Below are 26,042 nucleotides of genomic sequence, written 5' to 3'. Positions count from 1 at the left end.
GCTACAACAGGGATTTAGAGGGCTCTGAAGCGGCACCAGGCATTCTGACTCTCAGGCACGTGGCTGCCTGGTTCTTGCTCACATGCTCAAGGCCCTGTGTGGGGTTAGGAAGGAATTTTGCCCGAGGTCAGATTGGCAGGGACCTTGTGGGGGTTTTGCCTTCCTTGGTAGCACAGGTCACTTGCTGTGATTTACCTGGGTACTTAATCATTGAGCTGCAATAGTGGGGCCCTCAGGCACTGGTGCCCCTTACACAGGCAGGCAGGGAGGGGCTTACTAGATCAGGACTGTGTGTCCTTTGAGTCGATTTGATACCCTACCTGCTCCTCAGAGGAGGATTTGGCGATGCTCCTTCACACCAAGCTGAAGGTCCGAAGCATTTTTGTTCCAGTGCCAACCCAGCCCTCTCCCAGTTTCCTTCTTTCTTGCCGTGGAATCTCCTGAGGCACCAGCAGCATCCAAGCCCACAAAGAGCGTATTCACCCCTGTGTGAACTTTGCATGCCACCTCCTGTATGTTAATCAATAAGAGATTGAGTGTCTCGTGAATTCCAGCTAAATTCTTGGCTCTGAATGAATTGTAATGAGTGTGTCTGTGTTTCTTTCTCTCTCTGAACAGCACGGTTGGATTGTACAGCCAGCAGCCTCGGTTATTCTCCTCCCAGCTGTCTGCACAGATCAGCTACGAGCCGATACATTGCAAGGTCTGTACTCCCAAGAACGAATGGCAAGATCCCCTTTCGCAGGGTGCCCGTGATGTACGCACATATTGGTGCAAGAAGCCTGATATCCAGCTGTTTCACTGGCCTTTTAGTGGATGGGGCTTCTGGTTGCTAAGCGCTGGTTTTCTCCTGCCGTCTGCTATGAGGTTGCAATAAATGAGACAAAATGACGTGGTTTCTATTTTGGAAGCTTGCATGTTTCCTAGTGGCAGTGTCCTGTGCTGAGACCCAACTCCTGGGCACAGAATGCAAAGTTACACATCTGCCCCTTCTGAATAACCCCTTTCACAATGACTTTCCTTGAGGTCCAGGTTGGGTGTTCTCATGGGACAGCTGTATCTGTCTTGAATATTTCGATAGTCATCATATAGTCAGACTGTAGCAGTCGGGCTCTATTACTGACCACCTGACCAGGATGGTGATAGTCACTGTGAAATGCTCAGGGAGATTAGAGAGGCTATTTAAAATAAAAAGCTCAGTAATAATGGGGGATTTCAACTCTCCCCATATTGACTGGATATATGACACCTCAGGACGGGATGAAGAGATAAAGTTTCTTGACACCTTAAATGACTGCTTCTTGGAGCAGCCAGTCCTGGAACCCACAAGGAGGGGAGGCAATTCTTGATTTAGTCCTAAGTGGAGCACAGGATCAGGTCCAAGAGGTGACTATAGCTGGACTGCTTGGTAATAGTGACCATAATAATACTATTAAATTTAACATCCCTGTGGTGGGGAAAACACCACAGCGGCCCAACACTGTAGCATTTAATTTCAGAAAGGGGAACTACACAAAAATGAGGTTAGTTAAACAGAAATTAAAGGGTACAGTGCCAAAAGTGAAATCCCTGCAAGCTGCATGGAAACTTTTGAAAGACACCATAATAGAGGCTCACCTTAAACGTAGACCCCAAATTAAAAAACATCATAAGAGAACCAAAAAAGAGCCACTGTGGCTAAACAACAAAGTAAAAGAAGCAGTGAGAGGCAAAAAGGCATCCTTTAAAAAGTGGACGTTAAATCCTAGTGAGGAAAATAGAAAGGAGCATAAGCTATTAGCCAGGATAGGCAGGGTTGGTGTCCCTAGCCTCTGTTTTCCAGAAGCTGGGAATGGGCAACAGGGGATGGACCACTTCTGAGTCTGTTCTGTTCATTCCTTCTAGGACACCTGGCACTGGCCACTGTCGGAAGACAGGGTACTGGGCTAGATGGACCTTTGGTCTGACTCAGTCGTTGGCCGTTCTTATGTCCTGGATGGCTATTGAATGCAGCCTAGTTTGCTTTAGCCTTGTCAATGTCTATGCTCCCCCCTTTCTCTCCAGCTCCCTAATGAAGGAGTTGGGTGGCTTTTCCAAGCCATGTTGCTTGTGTTGGTGGAACCTGTTGATCAGGGTGCCAATACGTGTGCTGTTGCTACCAGTGAACTGCAGGTCATCAGCCTTGGCAATCAGAAAGCGAAGTGTAAAGGGAACGAGATTGCCTATTCCAGCCACGTAATGTCCTGATGCCCTTGGTTGTGCCTGTCCTTTCCTTTGTGCAACAGACACACAGTCTTTCATAGATTATTTAAGCATTTTCAACTACAGGCAATGCTCTTTTTGCTTATAATAGATTAAAATTGCTCTAGAGTTGCGTTGATTTCCATTGTATAATTCCTAGCATAATTCCTGGCTGCATTTTGTTGTGACCTTTCTAGAAGGCGAGTGATGCACCAGTAGTTTTCAGCACTCTGTTGGATAGTCCATCAGGTCTCTGACTGCGTAAGAGAGATTATCCTCTGAAAAATTACTCTGGAAAAAGGCATTGTGGGATTCCTTCCTTGTGTCTTGATGAGTCCGGAATACATTGCCTCAGTGTGAAAATTAAAGAGTGGCTTTTTAGTCTGCCTAAAAAGCTTCCCCTGGGATCGGAGAGTCAAGCTGGGTTCTTTTCTTGATTGTGCGTCACGACTATGGAAAAAAAATCTATTAGCCAACAATAGAATCCAGCTCACCAACTGCGCGGTGACTGGGCAGGTCTCATTGGAAGAAAAGGAAACAGTCACTTATTTGGTCAGTAAATTCAGCAGCTCTGGCTAGATACACATTACGGAGATCTAGTGAGCAAGAAAGAGCTGTTTTTAAATAATCCCTTTCCGACCAGAGTCTCACTAAAGAATTCTCTCTTTTTGGATGCTCCTAAAGCCAAACCGTCACTTGCCTTCCTTGGCGAACAGTGCAACAAATCTACAATTGCTAGTCTGCCTTGACACATGTTTTTCCAAGACGCGTTTTGAGGACAGCCATTTGCAGCTGAAAAGTTGACTACTCCTCTTCTGCTGCAACAGGGAGTGGGTGGGGGTGGGGGGGAGTTTAACTTCAGAGAACGCTAGACAGCAAGTAAATATTGACTAAAAATGTATTTTCCCCAGGTAGACTCCTTATGTCAATGCTGATCCTGGGGGATATCAGTGTTATCAGCCTAGTACATACTCTGGCACCCAGTGGGACTGGGAAGTCAAGGCTTGGGAGGGATATGGTTATCCCTGATCGCTGAAGAAGCAACACATGCAAAATGGGAAGAGAATTGGAGGAGTTTAGTTTTGTGTGCACCCATCAGACGTATTGTGCCCTCTAAAAGCTTTCTTCAGCTCTTTTCTTCCACGTAATTAGCTGCACGCAGAGAAATCAAACATCAGCCCTCTCACTCTATTTTACCAGAGACAGATCTCGATGCATCCCCTGGGCCTACTGATCTCCTGGAACATGGGAACTCTGTAGTCACCGGGTAACTACAGTAAAGCTGTGTTATCCGGCACTTTACCAACCATAAAGCTCTAGAAATCAGCATTTCTGATATCTCCATTAAAAGTCCGGTTGACTCAGAGCCGGCAGTCTCCCTCCCTGGCTCCGCGTGGCTCCGCGGAAGCGGCGACATGTCCCTGCTGCTCCTAGGTGGAGTAACAGTCATGGGGGCTCTGTGCGCTGCCCCTATCCCGCCCTGAGCGCTGGCTCCACAGCTCCCATTGGCCGGGAACCACAGCCAGTGGGAGCTGCAGGGGCAGTGCCTGTGGGTGGAGGCAGCGTGCAGAGCCGTCTGGCTGTGCCTCTGCCTAGGAGCAGCAGGGACATGTCGCAGCTTGTGAGGAGCTGCCCGAGGTGAGCACTGCCCAGATCCGGCACCCCGAGCCCCTTCCTGCTCCCCAATCCCCTGCCTCGAGCCCGAACCCCGCACCCAAACTCCCTCCCTCCACTGGTAAATATAACTCTTAGTTAACTGGAATTTTTGACTAACTGGCACCCCCCATTCTCCCAACATGCCGGATAACAAAGCTTTTCCGGTACATGGATATTTCTGTCTCCTCAGCTGGAAGTTTCTCACGGGCTTCAACTGTCACAAAATGTGGGCTAAGCAACCTTTGAAATACTTGGTAGTTTCCTCTGGTATCTGCAGGTAGTGGGTATTTGATATTTGGTGTTACCGTGTGCTCCTACAAGGAACATGTAGGTCCCAATTCACTGAGGCCCTTAAATACGTGCCTACTTTTAAGCACATGAGAACTTGGTGGAACATCTCTCATGCTTAAAGTTAGGCATGTGCTGAAATGCCCTCTAAATCGGGACCTTAATTATTATTCACATGCTGTGTGTTGTATACGCAAAGAGCAAGACTAGCTGTGATCTGTGCTATGTAGTGTTTGTAAAAATATGTTGTAGTTCTTCAGAGCTCCAGTCAACTCTTCCCCTATCCCAGATGCATCCTGCAACATAGACTTCATAGTGCAATTTTTTAGAAATACTGGGTAAAATTTTCAAAGCACCTAAGTGACTTAGGAACCTGAAGCGCATTGAAATTCAATGAGACTGGGGCCCCTACGTGTTTAAATCACTTTTGAAAGTTGGATTGGGCTTCTGAGTCACATAGGTGCTTTTGAAACATTTACCCTAGACTCTTGTGTTTGATGGAAAGAAAACTTCCCAGTATGTTGTAAGGATGCTACCTTGAAGTTAGGAATGTTATCTAAATATCTCTTTCTTCCTCCATTTAGCCGAGCTGTTCAGCGGAGTTTAGCCATCATTCGTCAGGCCAAGCAGAAGAAAGTGAAGAAGGAGTATTGTATGTACTACAACCGCTTTGGCAAATGTAACCGTGGGGAGAGCTGTCCCTACATCCATGATCCGGAAAAAGTAGCTGTCTGCACCAGGTGGGCACATGAACACGTAACTTTTCTCGTCACAAGCGCATACTTGTGCTTCATCTCAATATGGTTGGACACAGAACTCACCTGCAGTCTGTCCTTGCCTCTGTCACACATTTTAGTGAAACAGACCAAACAGTAGCAATACTTTGAACTAGCATAGCATTTTACATCTTCAAAGTGCATGTCATGCCAGTAAACATTATTTGAACAGGGGCACGTGTGAGTGAGAGAGAGGGAGAGAGATTTGCTTTATTAAATGTAATGATGGCCTTAAATCCGGAGATTGCTTTTCATCCCAAAGGATGCCAGAACAGTCTTTGGTAAGTTTTTAACAGGAACCACAAACACACAGATTTCTGAGAATCATAGCAACGTTGGGTTGGAAGGGACCTCAAGAAGTCATCAAGTCCAGCCCCCTGTGCTGAGGCAGGACCAAGTAAACTTAGATCATCCCTGACAGGTGCTTGTCCAACCTGTTCTTAAAAACCTCCAGTGATGGTGATTCCACAACCTCCCATGGAAGCCAGCCCCAGAGCTTAATTATCCTTATCGTTAGAAAGTTTTTCCTAATATCTAACTTAAATCTCCCTTGCTGCAGATTAAACCGATTACTTCTTGTTCTACCTTCAGTGGACATGGAGAGCAACTGATCACCTTCCTTTTTATAACAGTCCTTAACATATTTGACGACTGTTATCAGGACCCTGCCTCAGTCTTCTTTGTTTAAAATGAAACGTGCTCAGGTTTTTAACTTTTCCTCCTTAGGTCAGGTTTTTTAAACTTTTTTTTCATTCTTGTTGCTCTCGTCTGGATTCTCTCTGATTTGTGCACATCTTTCTTGAAGTGTGTTTTCCAGAACTGGACACACTACTCCTGCTGAAGCTTCACCAGGGCAAAGTAGAGCAGGACAATTACCATCCACACTGACATGCCTGGTTTAAACACACATTAGTAATAATTCCAGCATATATCCATAAGTCTTGATACACACCAAGTACATACACCACACAAGAATATCATAGAATCATAGACTATCAGAGTTGGAAGGGACCTCAGGAAGTCACCTAGTCCAATCCCCTGCTCAAAGCAGGACCAATCCCCAACTAAATCATCCCAGCCAGGGCTTTGTCAAGCTTGACCTTAAAAACCTCTAAGGAAGGAGATTCCACCACCTCCCTAGGTAACCCATTACAGTGCTTCACCACCCTCCTAGTGAAAAAGTTTTTCCTAATATCCAACCTAAACCTCCCCCACTGCAACTTGAGACCATTACTCCTTGTTCTGTCATCTGGTACCACTGAGAACAGTCTAAATCCGTCCTCTTTGGAACCCCCTTTCAGGTAGTTGAAAGCAGCTATCAAATCCCACCTCATTCTTCTCTTCTGCAGTCTAAACAATCCCAGTTCCCTCAGCCTCTCCTCATAAGTCATGTGCTCCAGCCCCTTAATCATTTTTGTTGCCCTCCGCTGGACTCTTTCCAATTTTTCCACATCCTTATAATGTGGGGTCCAAAACTGGACACAGTACTCCAGGTGAGGCCTCACCAATGCCGAATAGAGGGGAATAATCACATCCCTTGATCTGCTGGCAATGCCCCTACTTATACAGCCCAAAATGCCGTTAGCCTTCTTGGCAACAAGGGCACACTGTTGACTCATATCCAGCTTCTCATCCACTGTAACCCCAGGTCCTTTTCTGCAGAACTGCTGCCTAGCCATTCGGTCCCTAGTCTGTAGCAGTGCATGAGATTCTTCTGTCCTAAGTGCAGGACTCTGCACTTGTCCTTGTTGAACCTCATCAGATTTCTTTTGGCCCAATCCTCTAATTTGTCTAGGTCCCTCTGTATCCTATCCCTATCCTCCAGCGAATCTACCACTCCTCCCAGTTTAGTGTCATCTGCAGACTTGCTGAGAATGCAGTCCACGCCATCCTCCAGATCATAAATGAAGATATTGAACAAAACCGGCCCCAGGACCGACCTTTGGGGCACTCCGCTTGATTCTGGCTGCCAACTAGACATGGAGCCATTGATCACTACCCGTTGAGCCCGATGATTTAGCCAGCTTTCTATCCACCTTATAGTCCATTCATCCAATCCATACTACTTTAACTTGCTGGCAAGTATACTGTGGGAGACCGTATCAATGGTTAATCAATATTAATGGTCGGTGACATATTAGTTTTCAAATGATGCCTCACATGGCATATTTTGTACAAAGATTATTACCATAACGTGTAGGGTGTGAATACGGGGGTGCATAGAGTCACAATCCCCCAGAATGGTACTACCTTTTCCACAACTGCTTCACATTGCTGACTCGCGTTCCATTTGTGATCCATTATAACCCCCAGGTCTATTTCATTAGTACCAGTGCCTAGCCAGTTATTCCCCATTTTGTAATTGTGTATTTGATTTTTCCTTCCTAAGTGCAAAGTACTTTGCACTTGTCTTTAGTTAATTTCATCTGGTTGATTTCAAACCACTTTTATAATTTGTCAAGGTTGTTTTGAATTCTAACCCTATACTCCAAAGTGTTTGAAACCTCTCCCAGATTGATGTCATCCACACATTTTATAAGTGTACTCTCCACTCCATTATCCAAGTTATTAGAGAAAAATATTGAATAATACCAGACCCATGACAAACCCCTACAGGACCCCACTAGATATTACCCTCCCCAACCCCCCACCCCCAGTTTGACATTGAGCCATTGATAACTACTCTTTGAGTACAGTCTTTCAACGAGTTGTGCACCCACCTTTTGTAATTTCATCTAGATCATATTTCCATAATAATTAAATTGTTTTCCTATGGCAAAACATCAAAGGTAGTAACTCGTGTAGCCTGTCTAAGAATCAGCATTAATGTTAAATCAACATGTACGCTGGCTAGCGTGAAGTTCTACATCCCTTAAATTTAATAGTAAAGCTTAGAACTTACTGACAAGCACTGATTCTTCTCACCTCTGTGAGGCCAAATATTGTCTCTGTTTGGTGGCTGGGGAAAGTGAGGCAGAGAGTAAATGGTTTACGCAAGGCCACAGCGGGGAGTAGTTCCAGAAGGGTAAGTTCTTTCACCAATCCTGTTCAACATGTCCATGCCGCCGCTAGGCGAACTGGGCAGGTGACACAGACGTCAGAGCAGTGTGGGGTTTTAACTGCAGGACTTGTTAGCCTGCACTTTACAAAAGTCTATCCTCTTCTTCCTCCCTTCCCTTGTTTATTCTATACGAATGGCTTTAAGAAGATCGATTATAAAACACCTCTCCTGGGGAGCGTATCTAGAATTCAGTAAAGGAGGAAGAGCTTCTGGTTTGACATGTAACAGGCGTGAGCTTCTCTGCCTCTCAGGTTAGGTTTTCCCTTTGATGGAGCATGTGAAGACGTAAGATATTTGGACTCTGTTGCAACCACCTTCCTGCTTTCAGCCCAGTCTGTTTTCCTGGAACTGAGCAAACACATTTCCTAGCACCCCTCACTGTGGGCTAGGCCCTCTGAACAAACCACTACGTGACTCTGAGTCTTGAGGGGGGAAGTTTTGAAAATGCCTCTGAGATGGGAAAGAGACTGTGCTGCAGTCGGACATTGTTTTATAGCTAATCCCAGGTAACAAACAGTTAAAGTTGCTTCAGGACCCATCCACTGGCCCAGGCCTTTCAGAACAGGGGAATGCCAAGCTAAGGGAAAAGTTCCCAGCATTCCAGGCCACCTGGACATCTCTGTCAGTGATCCACATGCAGACATCGCTTCTGCTTCCAACTCTGACCTCCCCTGCTCATCACACAGCACCAACAGACCTCGTTGCAGCTGTGTACTCACACATCCAAAGCTGCTACAGATTTCTGCTGCTAAGGTTAGAGTGAAGGTTTGGCGTTAGTGGTTTGCTTTCTGTCACACAGTGGTTGTGTTGACTCCAGCCTTGCTTATTGTCCTACACGCTCCACCGAAAAAAACGATTTTACAAATGACTGATTAGACAAGTAACATATTGCAGACTGGCGTCCCCCATGCCTCCTCCTGGGGCCCAATCCTGTGACATTATTAAGGCACTCAGCACCTTGCAGGATTGAGCCCTACGATTCTGGGTGCCAGCAAATGAGCCATGTGGCGTTAGATGCTGGGGTAGCAGGTCTGAAATAAAGACATGAAACATTTTTTTAACCAGGGGTCTGTGGTGCACCTATTTTATACTCCACTTCCCACCTATGCCAGTACAGACGCTCCCCAACTTACACCATCGTTCCGTTCCCGAAAGCCTTGCGTAACCCGAATTTGACGTAAGTCGGAAACGTATATTGTGCAAGTATAAAAAACAAACAATGACAACAAAAAGATTGCATTTACCTTAATCCTATTGTTACCCTGACACGCTTAAGGCTGCATTTTGGTGGTGGATGACAATGGGTTTAATTGGTAGATGAGGAAGGAGAGGAGGAGACGGGCGTGATTTGAATGATGGGGTGAAATAACAGAAATACAGTATCACTGAAATAACATGAGACTGAGAGGCTGTGAGAGCGCAAAGCCTTCCCTTGTAGGAGATGCTACCGCTGTATTCCTCCGCACACCGCACTACAGTTACTGTGCCTTCCCGTACACTAGGCAATATTTTCCGCAACTCGAAAATTTTATTTATGCCTTATGGAACTTTTTGCATAAGGTCGAATTTGCATATGTCGGGTCTTGCGTAACCCGGGGAGTGTCTGTACTGTGCTTGTTGAACATTTAAGCCATGGTCCGGGCAGCCTCTTCCCCAGGGTTAGTCTGACTTCATGTAAAACCTCCAGTAAATCCATTATTTTTTCCTCCAAAGACAGGCGGCAGTCTCCAGTAGCATCTGGCAGATTATTTAAACTGTGTAATTTTGAACGCTGCTGCACACTGTGATGTTCCTCTCCAGAGGATGCCGTCTCCTTACATATCCTTTTGTAGCAACATGCCAGGAGTGGAGAGTAATAGCCAATGGATGCAGGGGATCACACCTGTGTGGATCTGACTTACCACTGACCTGAGGAGTCATTCTCTGTGGCAACACCTGTGGAGCTTGTCATGCCAATAAAACCTCATTGAATTGAACTGAATTGTGTGTGTCGGTTGCAATCTGGAAAGTTCGGTGGGATGTTACAGGTTGAGATGCTGTGTAGCCGGGAAGGGATATTACTTTATTACAGAGAAGCACTGAAGACTGTTCCCAGCTCATCTTACTTGCCCTATTGCTGTAAAACGTTTGAAAAATGAACAATTTTGCTAGCATCATTTCTTACCCAACTGTTAATGTTATGATATTATTCTTTTAAAAAGTCATCTTAAATCATTTCTCCTTTAAGAAAATGCCTCTTCAGATCCCCACTCCTGCTGCTAGAAATCATTTGGATCACATCCATAAACTTACACCGTGCTTTACCGAGATGAAGGCACACTCCCTGCTGCAATAAATGTCGTTTCAGTCATAGTGTCATAACAGTGCTCTGTAACTCTGAGGGTGCATCGCATCGGAGACTGTATTTGGAGGATTCCAGTAACTGACAGAGTTGGGTCTGAATGTGTCTATCTGAATTTAAAAATCCGCTATCGCTGTGGTATCTAAATACTGATTCATCTGAAGACTCTGGCTCTAAATGCCTATACATATTTTAGGGGCTTGTTTTCAGAATCTTGAGCTCTGATCTTCATCCGAGTTCATATCTGATCCCCCCTCTCGCCCCCCTCCCCGTCTTTGAATCCAGACCTTAAACACCCCTGATGGGGGACCAGGCCTTCCTTTGTTTCTGTTCAGTACCGGGCAAAATGATGCCCCAGTGTGACTGGATCCTTTGGGCACTGCCAAGGTATAAATAATCCTCCTGATAACCGCAGGGTTTCAAACACTCCATCTGTAGTCTGTACCTCCTGTCCCTCTGGTTACTGATCTGTAACTTAGTTGTCTAGAAATCTTTCGTGAGCCATCACTTGCTCTTTTATAAGTACCGGTTTAATGTGTGAAATGGGCTTTAATAGGAAATGTATGGAGCAGTTATGTAATGTTCACTTGAACTGTGCCTCAGGCTAGTACAAGTATGAAATGGTGAGTCCGGGGATAGTCTCTGTATTTAAAATAGCGTGTTTCTGTGAACTGTTTGTAATACTCCGGATCTGTCTCTAATCCCCTTTCCGGTTCTTTGGCAGATTTCTCCGTGGCACATGCAAGAAGACTGATGGGACATGTTCATTTTCACACAAAGTTTCTAAAGATAAGGTCTGTATGGTTTTCTAATGAGCACATTCCAGCTTTATGGGAGAGTTGACCTAAGGAAGCAACACTTCTGCTGGTTGTAGGGAAGTCTATGCTATAGAGTGTTTCAAATTGAGTTCATTTGCAGTTTGCTTGCCAAGCTGTTCAGGCTCATTACGGGGTCCCAGCTTATAATGAGAGAAGAGTGTGCCTCTTAAACCAACTTGGTGAATCAGTATATTAGTGCATTAAGCAGCGAATTTGAGACTAGAGCACCTGCGGCTGTTTGCAGTGCTGGTAACGTGTCTGGTTAAGGGGTATTTAAGCTCTTCAGATCAGAATGCAAGCACACGGAGTCGGAGCATTTGCCATCTCTTTAAGACTCTGCTTCATTCTAAATCACTCCACAGCTGGGGTCAGACCAAGAGAATGTTGGAACGTACTGTAGCTTGGAGACATAAATTAACTTTTTTAAAGAAAAGCTAGACAATGAAACTGTCTGGCAGAATGATTTTTAATTTCATCATTTTCACTCTGCTTGGAAGTGTTCGGAGCTCTTTCGTTTTATTACACAGACTAAGGTTGAGAGATAATTAGATTTTCTTTTAGCGATTATTGGCTGATAATTTAGCAGGTTAATCTTCATTCGCTGGATAGGACTTCAAATTGGAAGTAACTTCTGAGGTCCCAATCCAGCAAAGCACGTAAGCACATGCCTAAATGAAACCCTGGGACTTAAGAATGTGCCTAACTTACATGCTTGGGTTCTTTGCTGAGGCGTGATGGACTTTGCCCCTGTTAAGCACACACTTAAGTGGTTTGCTGAGTCAGGGCCTGTATGAATGAGAGAGAAGTTCTCAAGCCCTAGACAGAGAGTCAGAACAAAAACTAGAGGTGCTAATGTCCAAGCCAGAAGGGTTTATTCCCCTAGGAACCCATGGTCCCACAGCAGCAAGGATCACAGTATCAGAAGCAGTTCAGTTTTCATGTTCCGCTCTAGTGGTGGAGGTGCAAGAGGCTGGGGTGTGAAAGGGAAAAGATCCCTCCCCAAAAGTCCAAAACACTATGCCTCCCCCCTCCGTCATGTCACTCAGTAATTGTTCCAGCCCCACTGTGTATAATTCTGGCATGTAGTTTGCCTAAAGCAGCTTTAGTGCAACTTTAACTACAGGAATCAAAGCACCTGAGAGCTGTCAGATCAGGAAGCATTGCTTTTGTTGCTTGTCCCACAGATCATCCAAAGCTACCATCATAACTCACCCTGGAGATGCCACCTTCTGGTCTCTCCTTTCTCCATTCCCTGTTGGTTGAATGTCTCTCTGTTCCATTCATAGTCCATCATGCCATTTATGTAATCACAATGTATTACATAGAGCTTTAACTAACCCAGCGATACCGCCAGAGGATTTAACCATCAGCCCCTCATGTCTAACCAGTGTTTGAAACAGAACCATTTTCAACAGCTCTCATCTCTGGGTGCAGTTTACTTGTTTCTCTTTCTCTCTGGCTGTGGTTGATGGGTAGCTCCGAAGTTATCCTGAAGGCCATCTGACTCGTATTCTGAATTATTTGCCCAAGTGCCATGTGGGGCTTTTTGTGCACACAGCACTTGTAGAGCAGTCATTTAATCATCAGTATGTAAAACTGTGTACTGTCTAGAGCAGGGGTGGGCAAACTTTTTGGCCTGAGGGCCACATCGGGGTTCCGAAACTGTATGGAGGGCCCGGTAGGGAAGGCTGTGCCTCCCCAAACAGCCTGGCCCCTGCCCCCTCCCACTTCCCGCCCCTGACTGCCCCCCTCAGAACTTCTGACCCATCCAACCCCTGCCCTCCTTGTCCCCAGACTGCCCCCTCCCGGGACCCCCTGCCCCATCCAACCCCCCTGCTCCCTGTCTCCTGACTGCCCCGACCCCTATCCACATCCCTACCCTCGACATGCCCCCCGGGACTCCCATGTCTATCCAACCCCCCTGTTCTCCATCCCCTGACCACCCCCACCAGAATCTCCATCCCATCCAACCGCCCCATTCTCCCTGTCCCCTGACTGCTCCCCAGGGTCCCCTTCCCCTTATCCAACCCCCCTCTCCCCATCCCCTTATCATGCCACTCAGAGCACCAGGGCTGGCAGCTGCACTGCCCGGCCGGAGCCAGCCACGCCACCACACAGTCTAAAGCACCGGAGCAGGTTGGTGGCTCTTCAGCCGTGCTGCCCGGCGGGAGCTCGCAGCCCCGCCGCCCAGAGCACTGGTGGCACAACAAGCTGAGGCTGTGGGGAAGGGCGGACAGCAAGGGAGGGGCCAGGGGCTAGCCTCCCCGGCCAGGAGCTCAAGGGCTGGGCAGGAGGGTCCAGCCCGCGGGCCACAGTTTGCCCATCTCTGGTCTAGAGAGTGCAGATCAGGAACGTCTGTCCTCCCTGTCTCAGAACACAAGATCAAGGAGAGATTTGATGACTTCAAAAGGTGGGGAATTCAGAAATGATAAAAAGTGATTTTTTTTATACAGTGTGTAACTGGACTGTGGAAGTCGTTGTTGAGACCAAGAACTTAGCAAGATTCAGAAAGGGATTGGATGCTTATGTGGAGATCAATAATATCCGTTGTTACAGTTAAAGCTAACAACCGTTTTGGAAGGAAATTACACTTCATGCTTCAGAGCCTGACCCAATCTCCAACTATTAGAGATCAGAAAGAGCCCGAATGTGAGGGGCCGTTTATCCCACATTTGCTATTGCGGGTTCCTGACAGCTTCATTTGAAGTATCTGGTGCCGATGGCTATGAGACCGGACAGTGGACTAGAGGGACCTGGGGGTGATCCAGTCAGGCAGTGTATTAGCACTAGTGTATTGAGTAGAACTATCCAGATCTGTAGTCATGCTTGTGTGGGTGTCTATCCTGCAGTGCTTAGAGGCATGTTGTGAAGGCATTTCTCGTATCTAATCACACCTAAAATCTCTGCTACATTGTAAGCCTGAAGCTGTAACATTTCCTTAGCATTTTCCCCCTTCTACTACATGCCCGCCCTGACCGAGCGCTTGTCTCTGGGCTCTCAGGAACGCTGGGACAGTGAGGGTTAAAACAAGCAGCCGCCTTCTTCTTCTTTTTTTTTAAGTGACTGTTGCAAGTGTTTCAGTGGAGTCCTGTGAACACCCCAGGCAGCATTACTGAACGTGTCCAACCTCAGAGAAACCCCTTAGCGTGAAATGGCTGGAAATGATCAGCCAGTTCCCCAGAGCTACCCCGTTCCCTCCACCCAATCTTAACGGTGCCCCTAAAATAACAGCTTGACCTTTTGCTGCCTGTTTGCACTTATTAAAGGGCAAGGGTGAGAATCTCCCATTCCTAGAGCAGGTAGCACAGCACCATGCCATGCAGTCCCTCACCTCTAGTCTGTGTGCCTCTCATCCACTGCCCACTTCACCATCCCTGCCTCCCCCACATGTCCCGCTCTGTCCTGCTCACTCACCCCCAATCCATGCCTTCAGTCAGGAGCAGGCCAGATTTTATTTCTAAACACAGGTTAAAATTATTGGACCTTTCTGGGTGGAGATGTGAAAATAGCTCGGGACAATGCCACACGAGCTATAGGCCGCAGGAATGGGATGTGGATGACACGGGAAAAGAGAGAAAATACTGCATGGTCACTTTAAGGTGCACACAATCCTGTGCAGGGCATTTTCGCTATCCTGGCCTACTGAGACTCAGGACCTGGGGCTGTCTGCAGCCCGGCCCAAACTCCCCTCCCCCAGCAAGCATAAAGCTTAAGCTGTGTCAGCTGGGAAAGTCCACAGTCCTTACCTTACCCAGTCTCTTCCTCCTGGCTTCCTGACCACTTCCTCACCTTTCCCAGCACCCCTCTGTTTCCTCTAGAGGCCGCGTTAGCCATCCCTGTTCCAGACAGCACTGGAGCACAGGCTTATTCTCTCTGACTCCAGGGAAGGGACTGTGTCCTGTGTTCGTACAGCTCCCAGCACGACGGGCCCTGATCCTGAGTGGAGCCACCACAATCTAAAGCATAATAATGATGCTTGAAGTTAAGAACGTACCTAAGTGCTGTCCTGAATGATGACGCTTTCCTGATTCAGGGCCTTAATATGCCCCTGGCCAAAGTCCTGTCCCTGTGTGTCATGCAGGGTATCACAAGCGGTTTTTATTACATACATTTGGGATTTCACACCCCTCCCCGTGTGCTGGGCAGCTGGCATTTTTTGATTTAGAGATAAATAGTATTCAGGTGTTAGAGAGCAGAATGACTTCAAAGGGAGTTTGTGTGAGGAAAGGTGGCAAGATCATTCCCACAAAACAGTGCCCTGATAGAAGAACAGGATTGTAGGCTTCTGTTGGACTCTGTCCACATGTAGGTTTCCTTTACCAGGGATAGTTTTGTCAGCAAAGCCGTCTTTCCACCCAGAAGCAGTAACTGTCATAGCAGTGAGCCTTGGACATAGAAGAGCATGCAGGGTTTCCTGTACATCTGAAAAACCAATATTGTAAGTGCATTTCCCAAAATGTCCATTGTGCTACCAAAGGGGGAAAGTGACTGTCCCCAGCATTAGTCTCCCTTAAACGGTTCAAAGGTCCCCGGTTGCCATCTTGTAGTCAGTGTGGGCTGGAAGAGAAACAGCCGCCTTTGCTGAGTGCAGAGCCCATTCACTGTGATTTATGGCTGCAGGGAGCAGGCTCCCCAAAGCAAGAGGCGACTCCGGCATTCACTTCTGTAGCTTCCTGTTAACCTGTGTGATTACTAGCAAAGGTGATGTTAGCCTCATTTATCACACACCAATCCAAAGAGAGAGACAGGTGAATTCATTCAGCAAAGGAAGGAAAGTGGTTTTCTGCTGCTTGGAATTTGCCAGGCAGGGCAAATTCCACTTGCTCTTCAAATGAGCAGTTTTGGGTGGTTATTTATTGTTTTAACTATTCGAGCTGAGCTTTTGTGACTTTCTCTTGGCATTGTTAACTTCAAAGCAGAGTGTGGGTGAAGAGGTACCGGTCTCCATCCATATCAGATCTGGGGCTGATCACTGGGCAGATTCTTGTAGAGTAAATTGCCAGGAAATCAGTGTAAATCATCCTAAATTGTAGGGTAATAAGATTCTTTCCCCCTCGCTGCCCCCGCCCCCATCAGTCCACCCCTAAATATCTCTGCTCTGAACATACACAACACTTGCTGGTACCCTCTGCTTGGTAAGCTTCATAGTCCTATCGTGCTTTAGCCAGCAGTTCCAGCGTTTACAGCTGTCCGTCTTGCCCTCTCCTGTTGGGATGGTGGTCCTCCAGCACCCTTACAGAAATGTACAGTGCCTCAGACAGGCTGGGAAATACCCAGTTTAGATTGTGCTGCTTAAATCAACTGTTCGCGGTGCCACTACGTCCATTTTGCACCTTCACGTGTTAAAGCCTCACCTCCTCCCTGTTGCGCCGCATAGTTTGCGGCTGTTACTGGTAGTGATCCAGAAATCACTAACCCACCACTCTCAGCCACTGATGCTCCCAAATGCACCTTTCCCACCAGCTCACATGGGAGCAGTATGTCTCCTGTGATGGTTCCCCTTAGCACGAGTGAGTGTAAAAAGAGCACAAGGATGAGGGCAGTTAATGTGGTTTACTGTAACTCAGGCTTGTCAGTGCTCCAAAATATCTGTCATTAATATTCCTACGCAGGAGCGTGGGTACGTAGAGGGAGCATGCCCAGGCATTCTCTGGGCACAGTAGGTTTTTCTAACATGCCCAGTACTCTGGTGTTTGAGCACATGGATTTTATAGCTCGTTAGAGCTCTATGTGCGTAAAGCTCACGTAGCTTTGCAGGAAAACAGGCACACAAATCCAGGCTGCTTCCGCCCTTGAAAATCCCCCAGTTTGGCAAGGTGAGCGGAGCATTCCTTTGCCTGCTGACGTCTCCGTGGCAGCTCTAGGTCAGCGTGATCGGTGGATGCTGCGGCGCGTTGTAAGGAAGCGCCCGTTGGTCCTTTGCTGCAGCTGACGGGCTAGTCAGTGGAAAAGTTACTGCAGCTGTGGAAGCCCCTAGTGGAACGTGCACATGGGCACGATATTCTCGGGACAATGGCGCGGTTGCTCTGCTTGTAGCCTTTATGTGGGAGAAGCTGTTCTGTTGAAAGCACCTTAGTGCATTGTTGGTTGGTTACTAGATAATAAGCAGTCTAATGGCTGTGAATGGTGCATGGGATTTTGCAGCCGGTCCCTTTATTTTACTCTGATTTACCTTTTGTTTTTCTGAGTGGGAGCGAGATGCTCAGGGCCCCACCAGAAAAGCCCTGCTCATTTTCACATGTGAGCTGTTGTTCCATATTGGTCTGAGGTAACGTGAAATCTCCTTGGGGACCTTACCCAGTGGTGGAAAAATGGGCTAGTGGTTAGGCCATGGGGCTGGGATTCAGGATACCTGGGTTCAGTTTGTGGCTCTGGCACAGACTTCCTATGTGACCTGGGGCAAATCACTTCATCTGCTTTGTGCCTCTGTTCCCCATCTGTAAAAGGGGGACGACCTTCTGTACCACACAGGGATGTTGCAAAAGTTGCTCCATTAATTATTGTGAGATTAATATGGCCGTGGAAGTTCCTAGATAGGTAATTAGACCCTCTCTTCTGACACGTCGTGTGGTGCACAGTGACAGGCCTCTACAGAACAAATAACCAGGACCATTTTTATTAACCTTCTGCTCAAAATTTGTCCAGCCCTTTGTGCCTCATGGTGGGCAGGTGTCACGCTTCAGGGACATCCAGGGCTGGGAGGCACCTCACTACCACCTGCCCTGGGCACGAGGAAGCCTTGTCTGTGCTTGCCTGTCAGGGGTCAACTCCCCAGCTCCACTAGCCACGGGCAATACAAGCACTCCCCTCTAGGCCTTACCAGCCCTGCTCTCTCTCTCTCTCTACCGGTTAGCAATTGGCAAACTCCAACCCCTGAGCGCTCCGAGCATCTCCCTGGGGCATCCAGCCCCTGGTGTGCTAGATGCTCACAGCGTTCACAGATTCGCTGCTTCGAAAGAAACAGTGCACCCCAGCTCACCAGTTCCGCCTCAGATCACCACTCCGCTTAACATGCAGCACTTAGATATGTTTGTGACTGGTTGGACCCCCAGTCTGGGATGCCACCTGATGTACTGGGGTTTCACTGAGCCTGCCTGCTCCACTAGCCTGGGCTCCCTCTCCCTGTTTTGCTGAATCAGGCTCTCCGGCCTCTGGCAGCGCACGCACTCACTCATTCACTGACTGACTGACTGCAGGCAGCTCTCTATGAGAAGACTCAGCTAGGAAATCGCCCAGCACTCAAGTGCAGCTCCCCTCTGGGAAGTACCCAAAATAATAATGTCCTGCGCTGTATAGAAATCTATACAACGTACGCTCATAAATTTGCCCCCTCCCTCAATATGGAGGAAGATATGCACAACTTCTTCCCCTTCCCCCCCCCCCCCCCCCCCCCCCGTTTATAAATTGCACAAACTGGGTTTTAAAATAAACAAAGCCAGGCCTTGATGCCTTGATCTCAAGAACATAACTTTCATGATAGATATTAACTACAAAAGGCAGATTTTAGGTGTCTATAAGGGATAGCAGACAGAACAAAGCAGATTACTAAGCAAATAAAACAAAACATGCATACTAAGCTTAAGATCTTAGAGACTGGTTTCAGGAAGTAATTTCTCACCCTAAATGTTGCTTCTGAGCAGGATGCAGAAATTCGTGAAGGTTAGCTACCCTGCTGGCAGCTTAAATCTTCAGACTCCGTATTCACAGACCAGATCCCTTCTCCAGCCTGGACTCAACTCTCCCCCCCCTTTTAGTGGAAAATCCCTAGAAGTCCAAGATGGTGATTAGTACCAGGTGACATGACCACCTGACCTCGTAGTGTCAAAGCAATGTACCAGCTTCTCAGGAAGGAGAGAGATTAGTATTTTCAAAGTCTTATGGTTTCTTCCTTAATAGCCCATCAAGGCTGATGCCTATTGTCTGGTGGGTGTTTCCCAAGTACACACACAGTTGTAATTGTTACATAGTCAGTATTCCTACCTTTAGATACAGAAATGATGCATGCATACAAACTGGATAATCACATTCAGTAAATCAGAACCTTTCCAATGATATCTCACATGACCCATCTTGCACAAAACATATCTTAGTTATGCCATATTCATATCATAACAATCTTTCCATGAAGATTATGGAGTGTAACATCACAATGTTTATGGTGAAAACAGGAATACGTTTATTTAGCAAAGCACAGAGATTCAAGTGATACCAAGGAGATGTATTGGAAACAAATGGCTAAATATGAAATAAAATCATAACACACATTCTATAAGCTAGACTTAGTTAACTAGCTACTCTCATGTCTTATAGAATAGTGCTCACCCTAAGTCCTTGCAGCCTTTTACAGCCAGGCTTGGTATGGATCCTTCTTCTATGAGACAGACACACGGACAGCTTACCTCCTAGGTGAAGGACCCAGTGTGTTCCTTTGCGTTCCAAGATATACAAGTCCCATCCTTTGTCTTCATTTGTAAACAGGGCACTTCCCTCCCCCACTGTTTTGTTTCTTCCTATAGATTTTCTCTTCTAGATTTCACAACTTTTTGACTGGCACCTGGCTCAGTATGCAAATAGGTCTCCACTGGGAGGCAGATAATACACATATGATCGGACAGGGAGATCAGTGTCTGGCATCTCCTGCCGGAAAGGAACCTGTCTGAGATATGTCACCTCCTGGTGACGGGCCTTGACTCCATGATCTTAAGAACATAATTTTCATGATAGATGCATAACTTTAGAAATCATATCCATATGTACGTTTTGTAATGAGTATAACGGGCTACTGGCTCTCGGTAGAGACCTTTCGTGCCACTCTTTGGTGAACTATTATGTATATATCCCTGTAAAACCCTCCGTGCCCTCTGCCAGTTGGCACCAATTGGTCCCTGGGTTATAGCAGATTCTTCTCCCCGGTCATAAGCTATACTCCCTCTAGCCTAGATCACATGGCAGGCACGACATGGGGCTGTCCAAAGCAGAGATTAGGACGAGTTTGGTATTTTGCTGTCCTGGTAAGGGGAGAATCCTAGAAATGTAGGGCTGGAAGGGACCTCCAGAGGTCCATCCCCTGCGTTGAGGCACCTAGTCCATCCCCGGTGTTGAGGCAGGATTAAGTAGACCTTGAGGGAGATCAGTTTCATTTGCACTGGTACCCTGCGTACAGTCTGAAAAGCAAAGCTGCTGTTACCGTATCAATGGCAGAGAAAGCGAGGCAGGTATTGACAGGAGGGCAGGTAAAGGTGCGGGATGCAGGTTCGGCCGCAGCCCCTTTGAGGAGCAGGCATCCAGAACAAAGCCAGCTTGGCCAAGAGTGGATCTGAAATTGCTGTTGGGTTGTGGGGTGGGGCTGTGTGGAGAAGCAGGCCCTGCCTCTTCCTGATGATTTAGGGAGAACAGTAAGTGTGAATGAATGGGTTTGCGAATGAAGGTTAGCGAGAGGCTAGGACTTGGGCAGAGGCATGCTGCTGTTACAACAGCTTTTCCCCTTGAGGAACTTGAAAAGAATCAGCATTTTTCTCCCTAATAGAGCTTCAAAACTCTGTTGTGAGCAATTTGGAAATTCACGTTGAGTTTCGGGTTCATTAGCTGCCAGCTCCAAAGCATGTACATATTCAAAGCTGTCTAATATGGAGGCCCCGCACCAGTGCCTTGAATTAATGTTATTGTTATTTGCGTGGACGTAGTGGGGTGCAAACAAGGTTAATTGAAATGAGAATGTGGCTTCCTCTTGATAATGGTTCAGGCTTGACAGCTAGGAGGAGTTTATTTTTGTATAAGAGCCGGCTTTATTATCCCTTTTTATTAGAGCTAATTTGGGTTCTATATCAAAAACTACATTAAAGGAATCATTTACGGTCACCACCACCACCAACAAAAAAGACAGCCCTAGAGCCTTGTCCTTTATGTTAATGTCTGCAGTTAAAAGACAATTAAAAATAAACTCTTCCCTTTGTTTTCTTTCCTTTCTGCTTCCCCCACCCCCGCCCCTCTCTGTGTCTCTCTCAAGTGAGCCCATTTAGTGAAAACCCTAATCTGTCCTTCAGGGAAATGGACTTTTCCATAGAACATCAGCTGCAGTTATTGCAGAATTGTAAATATTGGGTTGGGGATGTTTGAACCTGCAGGAATAAGATGATACCCGTGAACTGAGGGCTTGATATGCTGCCGTGCAGTAAGTAAATTTTGAATTTAGGTGAGCAGTGTGTGTCTGTGGGGTGGGGGGGATCAGGAATGAAGAGCAAAGCACGGAGAGGGGAGGACAAATGGACCAGAACAGCAGCTTCGGAAACTGCACGTTGCTATCTGCGAATAGGGGATCGGCACAGATCCAAAGGGCTACATTCTCTTAGGGGCTAACGCACAGATTTGTAACTGGCTAGTCAGTTTTGGAAGTTGAATGCAGTAGCCGCTGACTGAAAAATCTGAAATATCACAGCAGACTGGTAATTTGTTTTTAATTATAACAGCTGTGTGAAGGGAAAGTTTGTGGTTTGAGGCATGACCATAAGGATCCTTGATTTCTCACCGTTTCACTTCGCTTGTAGTATCGCAAAACGACTGTAAAGAATGACTTCCGGAATGTGCATTCTGTTGAGAGCTGCCTGCAGATCTGAGGCACCGGTTGTCTAACACACTTGTATGTCACTGCAGAATGAGAGAGCCCTGGGGAAAGAATCAGACCGGTCCTTTTCCTTTCAGTGTTCCCCATGGCATTCTGCTCCATGGTCGCCTTTTAAAGCAAAGAAACATACACTATAGTGTGTATCCTCTTCCTTTTCTAGCCAAGACAAAGACTTCCAGTGGCCTAGGTCACCACAGGTCACACACCTAGGGAAAACGGTTCTGAAATCTGGGTTTGAAGCGAGACAGTTGCTGGTGAAAGAAAAATTTAAAATGTGTGAGTGATTCTCAACCTTCTCCATCCCGGGACCCCTTGATGGGGCCCTTTCCCTTCTAGCCCACCCCCTCATACCTGATTAGCAATGGGAAAGATCAAGGTGAGACGCCTCTGTTTCAACCCTCGGGGGGTCATGACCCTTGGGTTGAGAACCTCTGTTTTAGGACCACGCTGTCTGAGATTCCTGAAGTTCCATCTCAGGGAATGCCCGACTCTGTGTTCCCTGAAAATGACGTGTAAGCCCCGGACAGTGAGACTTCTGCTTAAAAACATTGCAAGAATTTGGAGAGCAGCAACCTGCTTCTCTCCAATTCAAGGTTACTCGGGAGCGTTGGCCGCTTTATGGAGGCAAAGGAAGTTCAGTCTGACACGGAGCTTGTGCCCGTAAGGCCCCGCCAGTGACGTTTGAGTTATTAGCGACTCCCCCATCACTTCATTGTGTTGTAAAGGGGCACTTTTCACCACGATTGCAATTTCATTAATTCCACCCCATCCGGAGCTAGCCTGAAGGATGCTAAAGCAGTGTGTGTGCCCCCTGCGTGTATACACTGGGACCATGTAATGTCAGAGAGCTCTGTTGCAAGAGACCGATAGAGGATCTAAAAATACCCCCGGGATCAGTGGCTGGCAAAAGGCATATCTTAATTTTATGCATGTCATGGTTTTATTTCAGTTCTGGGTGTTGGAACGGCTCCTAATCTACGCGGGAGGGGTAACCGTTTGATCGTCTTCTACCCTTGCAGATGCCAGTGTGCTTATACTTCCTGAAAGGAATCTGCAACAACAGCGACTGCCCCTACAGCCACGTCTACGTGTCCAGGAAAGCTGAAGTGTGCCAGGATTTCCTCAAAGGCTACTGCCCCCTGGGCGAAAAGGTAAAGAGGTGACTGGCTCTCGGTGCGTCTTTCTCGGTTTCAGTTGACTGCTGTGATTGCTAGGCGGTGCTGAGTCCCTGCAGGAGGGAAGGTAGGTGTATTGGTAACCCAGAAGCTGTTTTTCATGCTGGTTATGACACCGAGGGGAGTAGTAGAGCTGAAAGCTGTGGAACACCTGGACATGATGAACAGCAGCCCTGTGCATTTCCAAAGGTTTATGGGCAAAAGGGCTGTTTCCTCACACACAGAGAAAAGAAGCAAAGGGGCTGCAGTATGGTGCCATCAGTGTATTCTCCTATCAGAGCCACCAGGGTGGAATTCTTCAGAGGTTCTGCAAAACTTCCAACACTTAGTGCTGTTTGTTGTCGGTTGTATAGTATTACCGTTGCACCTAAAGGCCCAGCTGAGATCGGTGCCACACTGTGAAAGGTGCTGTATGTATAGTAAGAGACAGTCCCTGCCCTGAAGAGCTGACAATCTAAGTAGATAACACAGACAAGGGGTGGGAAAAGGGAGGTTTTATTCCTTCCCTGTGACAGAGAGAGAACCTCTATGCCTAGGTTCTATGTGACTCGCCAAGGGCACACACAGGAGGTCTGTGGCAGAGGTGAGACCTGAAGCCCTGTCTCTTTGAGGCCACCCTTCCTCGTTGAAAACTCAGTGTTGTGAAACATCATAGGACTTGGGAAATTTAACTTGCATTTCTAGCCATCTGTCTGCCAGTTTTGTCCTGGTGGCCATAACCATCCTGTCCGGATGCCTCCTATGTTAATCAGATTGACATAGTGAGGTCCCTAGTGGGCTTCATAGATATCTAGAGTGGATGTGCAAAGCTGTCCCCAAGCTCCTGACACTTCAGCTGATGACCCTATGCGTAGGAAGAGCAGCAGCATAAAGGAACATGGTCATCCTGGAGAGAGACATGGAGAAGTCTCAGAAACTTCCGTCTAAAAAGGAGTGATTTGGGCAGCATGCAATAGAAATAAAAGTTGAGCTTGGTCTGACATCTTTTCACGCTGAGACCTTCCATGGTCTCTCTCTGCTGCTTAAGGAGTATGCTACCCAGAGGTCCAAAGTCTACTTAATTTCTCAGTTACTTAGAGCCTGCGTCGTCTCTGTTCCCCACATGCTGTCCTTGGCAAGGCTGCGAAGATTCACTTGGTAAAGCCAGAGCTTAGCAGAAATGCTTCTCCCTCCACCTCCCAAAACCTGCTCAAAGGGCTGGACTGGAGACAGTGTGAGTCACTGAGATGCCCCGTCTGGTCTCCAGGGAAACCTGTGCTCGCAGGAATGCACGGGAGAGCTCTGTTCTTCAGATTCTGTGCCTGCATAGCTCCTCTTCACCCAAATTGTGCTGTTGGTTAGACTAGTCACCAGGAACTTTGTCTGCTTCACAGCTTTATAGAGCTTTCTTTTCTGTGCGGCCGTTACGTGGCTTGGTTGAACGCAGTATTTCCCTTTCCCCACTGTGCCAAGACACGTGGCTTTACATACTACTACGTAGCTCTGTTCATTCTACTGCTGCTTTGGCTAAAAGCTGCAGTGATTTTCAATGGGGTCTTTGCAATTACATGGCTCAGTTACACAAATAACTTTTTAAAAGGCATCTTACCTTGGCCTCCACTTTGTGCTAGCAAATAACCGAGTCCAATTTTGCAGGTGCTTGTGAAGCGACACTGTATTTACTGTGTTAATTGCAGGCACAGATGCGGACACGAATACTTTTAACTTATGTTATTTGCAAATGAATTTGCACCTGCAAAATTTACCAGCAGCTATTTACAGATGCAAAAATAGAAAGGAATTTAAGTCAGGTTTCTAGTATGAGAGTGACAGTGTAAAACTAACTAATTATTGTTAACAAAGTAATAATTATAAGATCATTCACAAATGCACGTGATCTTCAGTCTTACCTAAAGGTCTGAACACTCTGAACTTTGATACATTTTGACTGATTTTTAATTTCTATTTCCATTAATCAGAGGAAGCTGTAGAAAATCAAATGGTTGTGATAGAAGTGTCACAACTGAATGTATGAATTTTAAACAGGGTGATCAAAGCTTTCTGAATAAGCTGTGATAAAACCAATGAGCTCAATACTCAATCCTCTAGAAGTCTAAAGTCTCCTGCCAGATAATGGCTGTTATAGTCTAGGGGATCCCAACCATTTTCGTGGTCTAATCCATGCTGTAATAGAGAGCATCTCTCATGGACTCCAGCTCCTCCCATCCAACATCTCACAGGCCAGTGCCCCCTTCCCGTCGTCATCACATAATTTTTAAGAGACTGCCTCCCCTCTGATCCTATAACATTCCTAAGGCAACTTCTGCAATTGCGGGAAATTTAATATCAGGGAAGTATTGAATATGTCTATAGATGGTCTTAAAGTGATATAGCAAATGAAAATAAGGAGAGCCAGTACCATGTGACCAGCCAGAACTCTGAATAACTCGTGGTCCATGGACCATGGCTTGGGAAGTACTGAAATAGACCAACTTTCTCTCACACATTCAGTAACTATAAGGTATTAATTTGTTAAAAGGTTATAGGCTTCAAACTGATGCCACATTGAGGTAACATCATATCTATGTGATCAAGAGATTCATGTTTTCACTTTTAACATGGCTCACGGCTTTCCCATTGGGTATTTAGCACTTTGGCCTGGAGGGGGCAGACAAACAAGGATGGACACTTTGACTCAAGTAAGACCAGACCTGATCATTTGTCCAGAACTTGCCCCAAACTATTGTTGAAGTTCAGAATTATTCAGGGAACATCTTCTGTTTAGAATTTGGTATGTTTGTGTTTGCACTTGCTAGCTTCAGCTGGGGCAAGAAGTAGAAATATGACATGCTAAGAGAAGAGGTCATTTCTATGATATTTCTGTCCTTGAAATTCTGGTGAGAGCCTGATCTTGTGAAATTTCCAGCTGCATTCCTAGACCATAGATTTGCCACTGTTTGAGATTCAACGTTCATTAGACAGAAAACAAATGTGTCTTTCAGAGAGAGCCCTCTCATTTAGAATGTTGCCTGTAGCTGTTGCAGATTTGTTGGACGGGAAAGGCAGGTTGGTGGTAATTCCTTTCCCATCCATTCAGTCATACTGCT

General features: G+C 46.6%; 1 protein-coding gene across 3 annotated transcripts in view; it reads left to right on the top strand.

Moving 5' to 3' along the window:
- The window catches only part of ZC3H3 (zinc finger CCCH-type containing 3), a 334,659-nt gene that overhangs the window by 220,961 nt on the left and 87,656 nt on the right, over positions 1 to 26,042 (top strand). For all 3 annotated transcript variants that reach the window (XR_004644830.1, XM_034763723.1, XM_034763722.1), the window contains exons 6-9: positions 619 to 703; positions 4,749 to 4,904; positions 11,067 to 11,136; positions 22,801 to 22,932. Coding sequence is in view for 2 of the 3 variants with exons in the window: in XM_034763723.1 (XP_034619614.1) it covers positions 619 to 703; positions 4,749 to 4,904; positions 11,067 to 11,136; positions 22,801 to 22,932 (443 nt within the window). In the remaining variant the exon portion in view is untranslated. The remainder of the gene's footprint in view (positions 1 to 618; positions 704 to 4,748; positions 4,905 to 11,066; positions 11,137 to 22,800; positions 22,933 to 26,042) is intronic.

The sequence above is a fragment of the Trachemys scripta genome, chromosome 2 (assembly GCF_013100865.1).
Source record: "Trachemys scripta elegans isolate TJP31775 chromosome 2, CAS_Tse_1.0, whole genome shotgun sequence".
In the NCBI taxonomy this organism is placed as follows: Eukaryota; Metazoa; Chordata; order Testudines; family Emydidae; genus Trachemys; species Trachemys scripta.
Note: the sequence above shows the minus strand (reverse complement) of the source record. Positions and strands in the feature narration are given on the sequence as shown.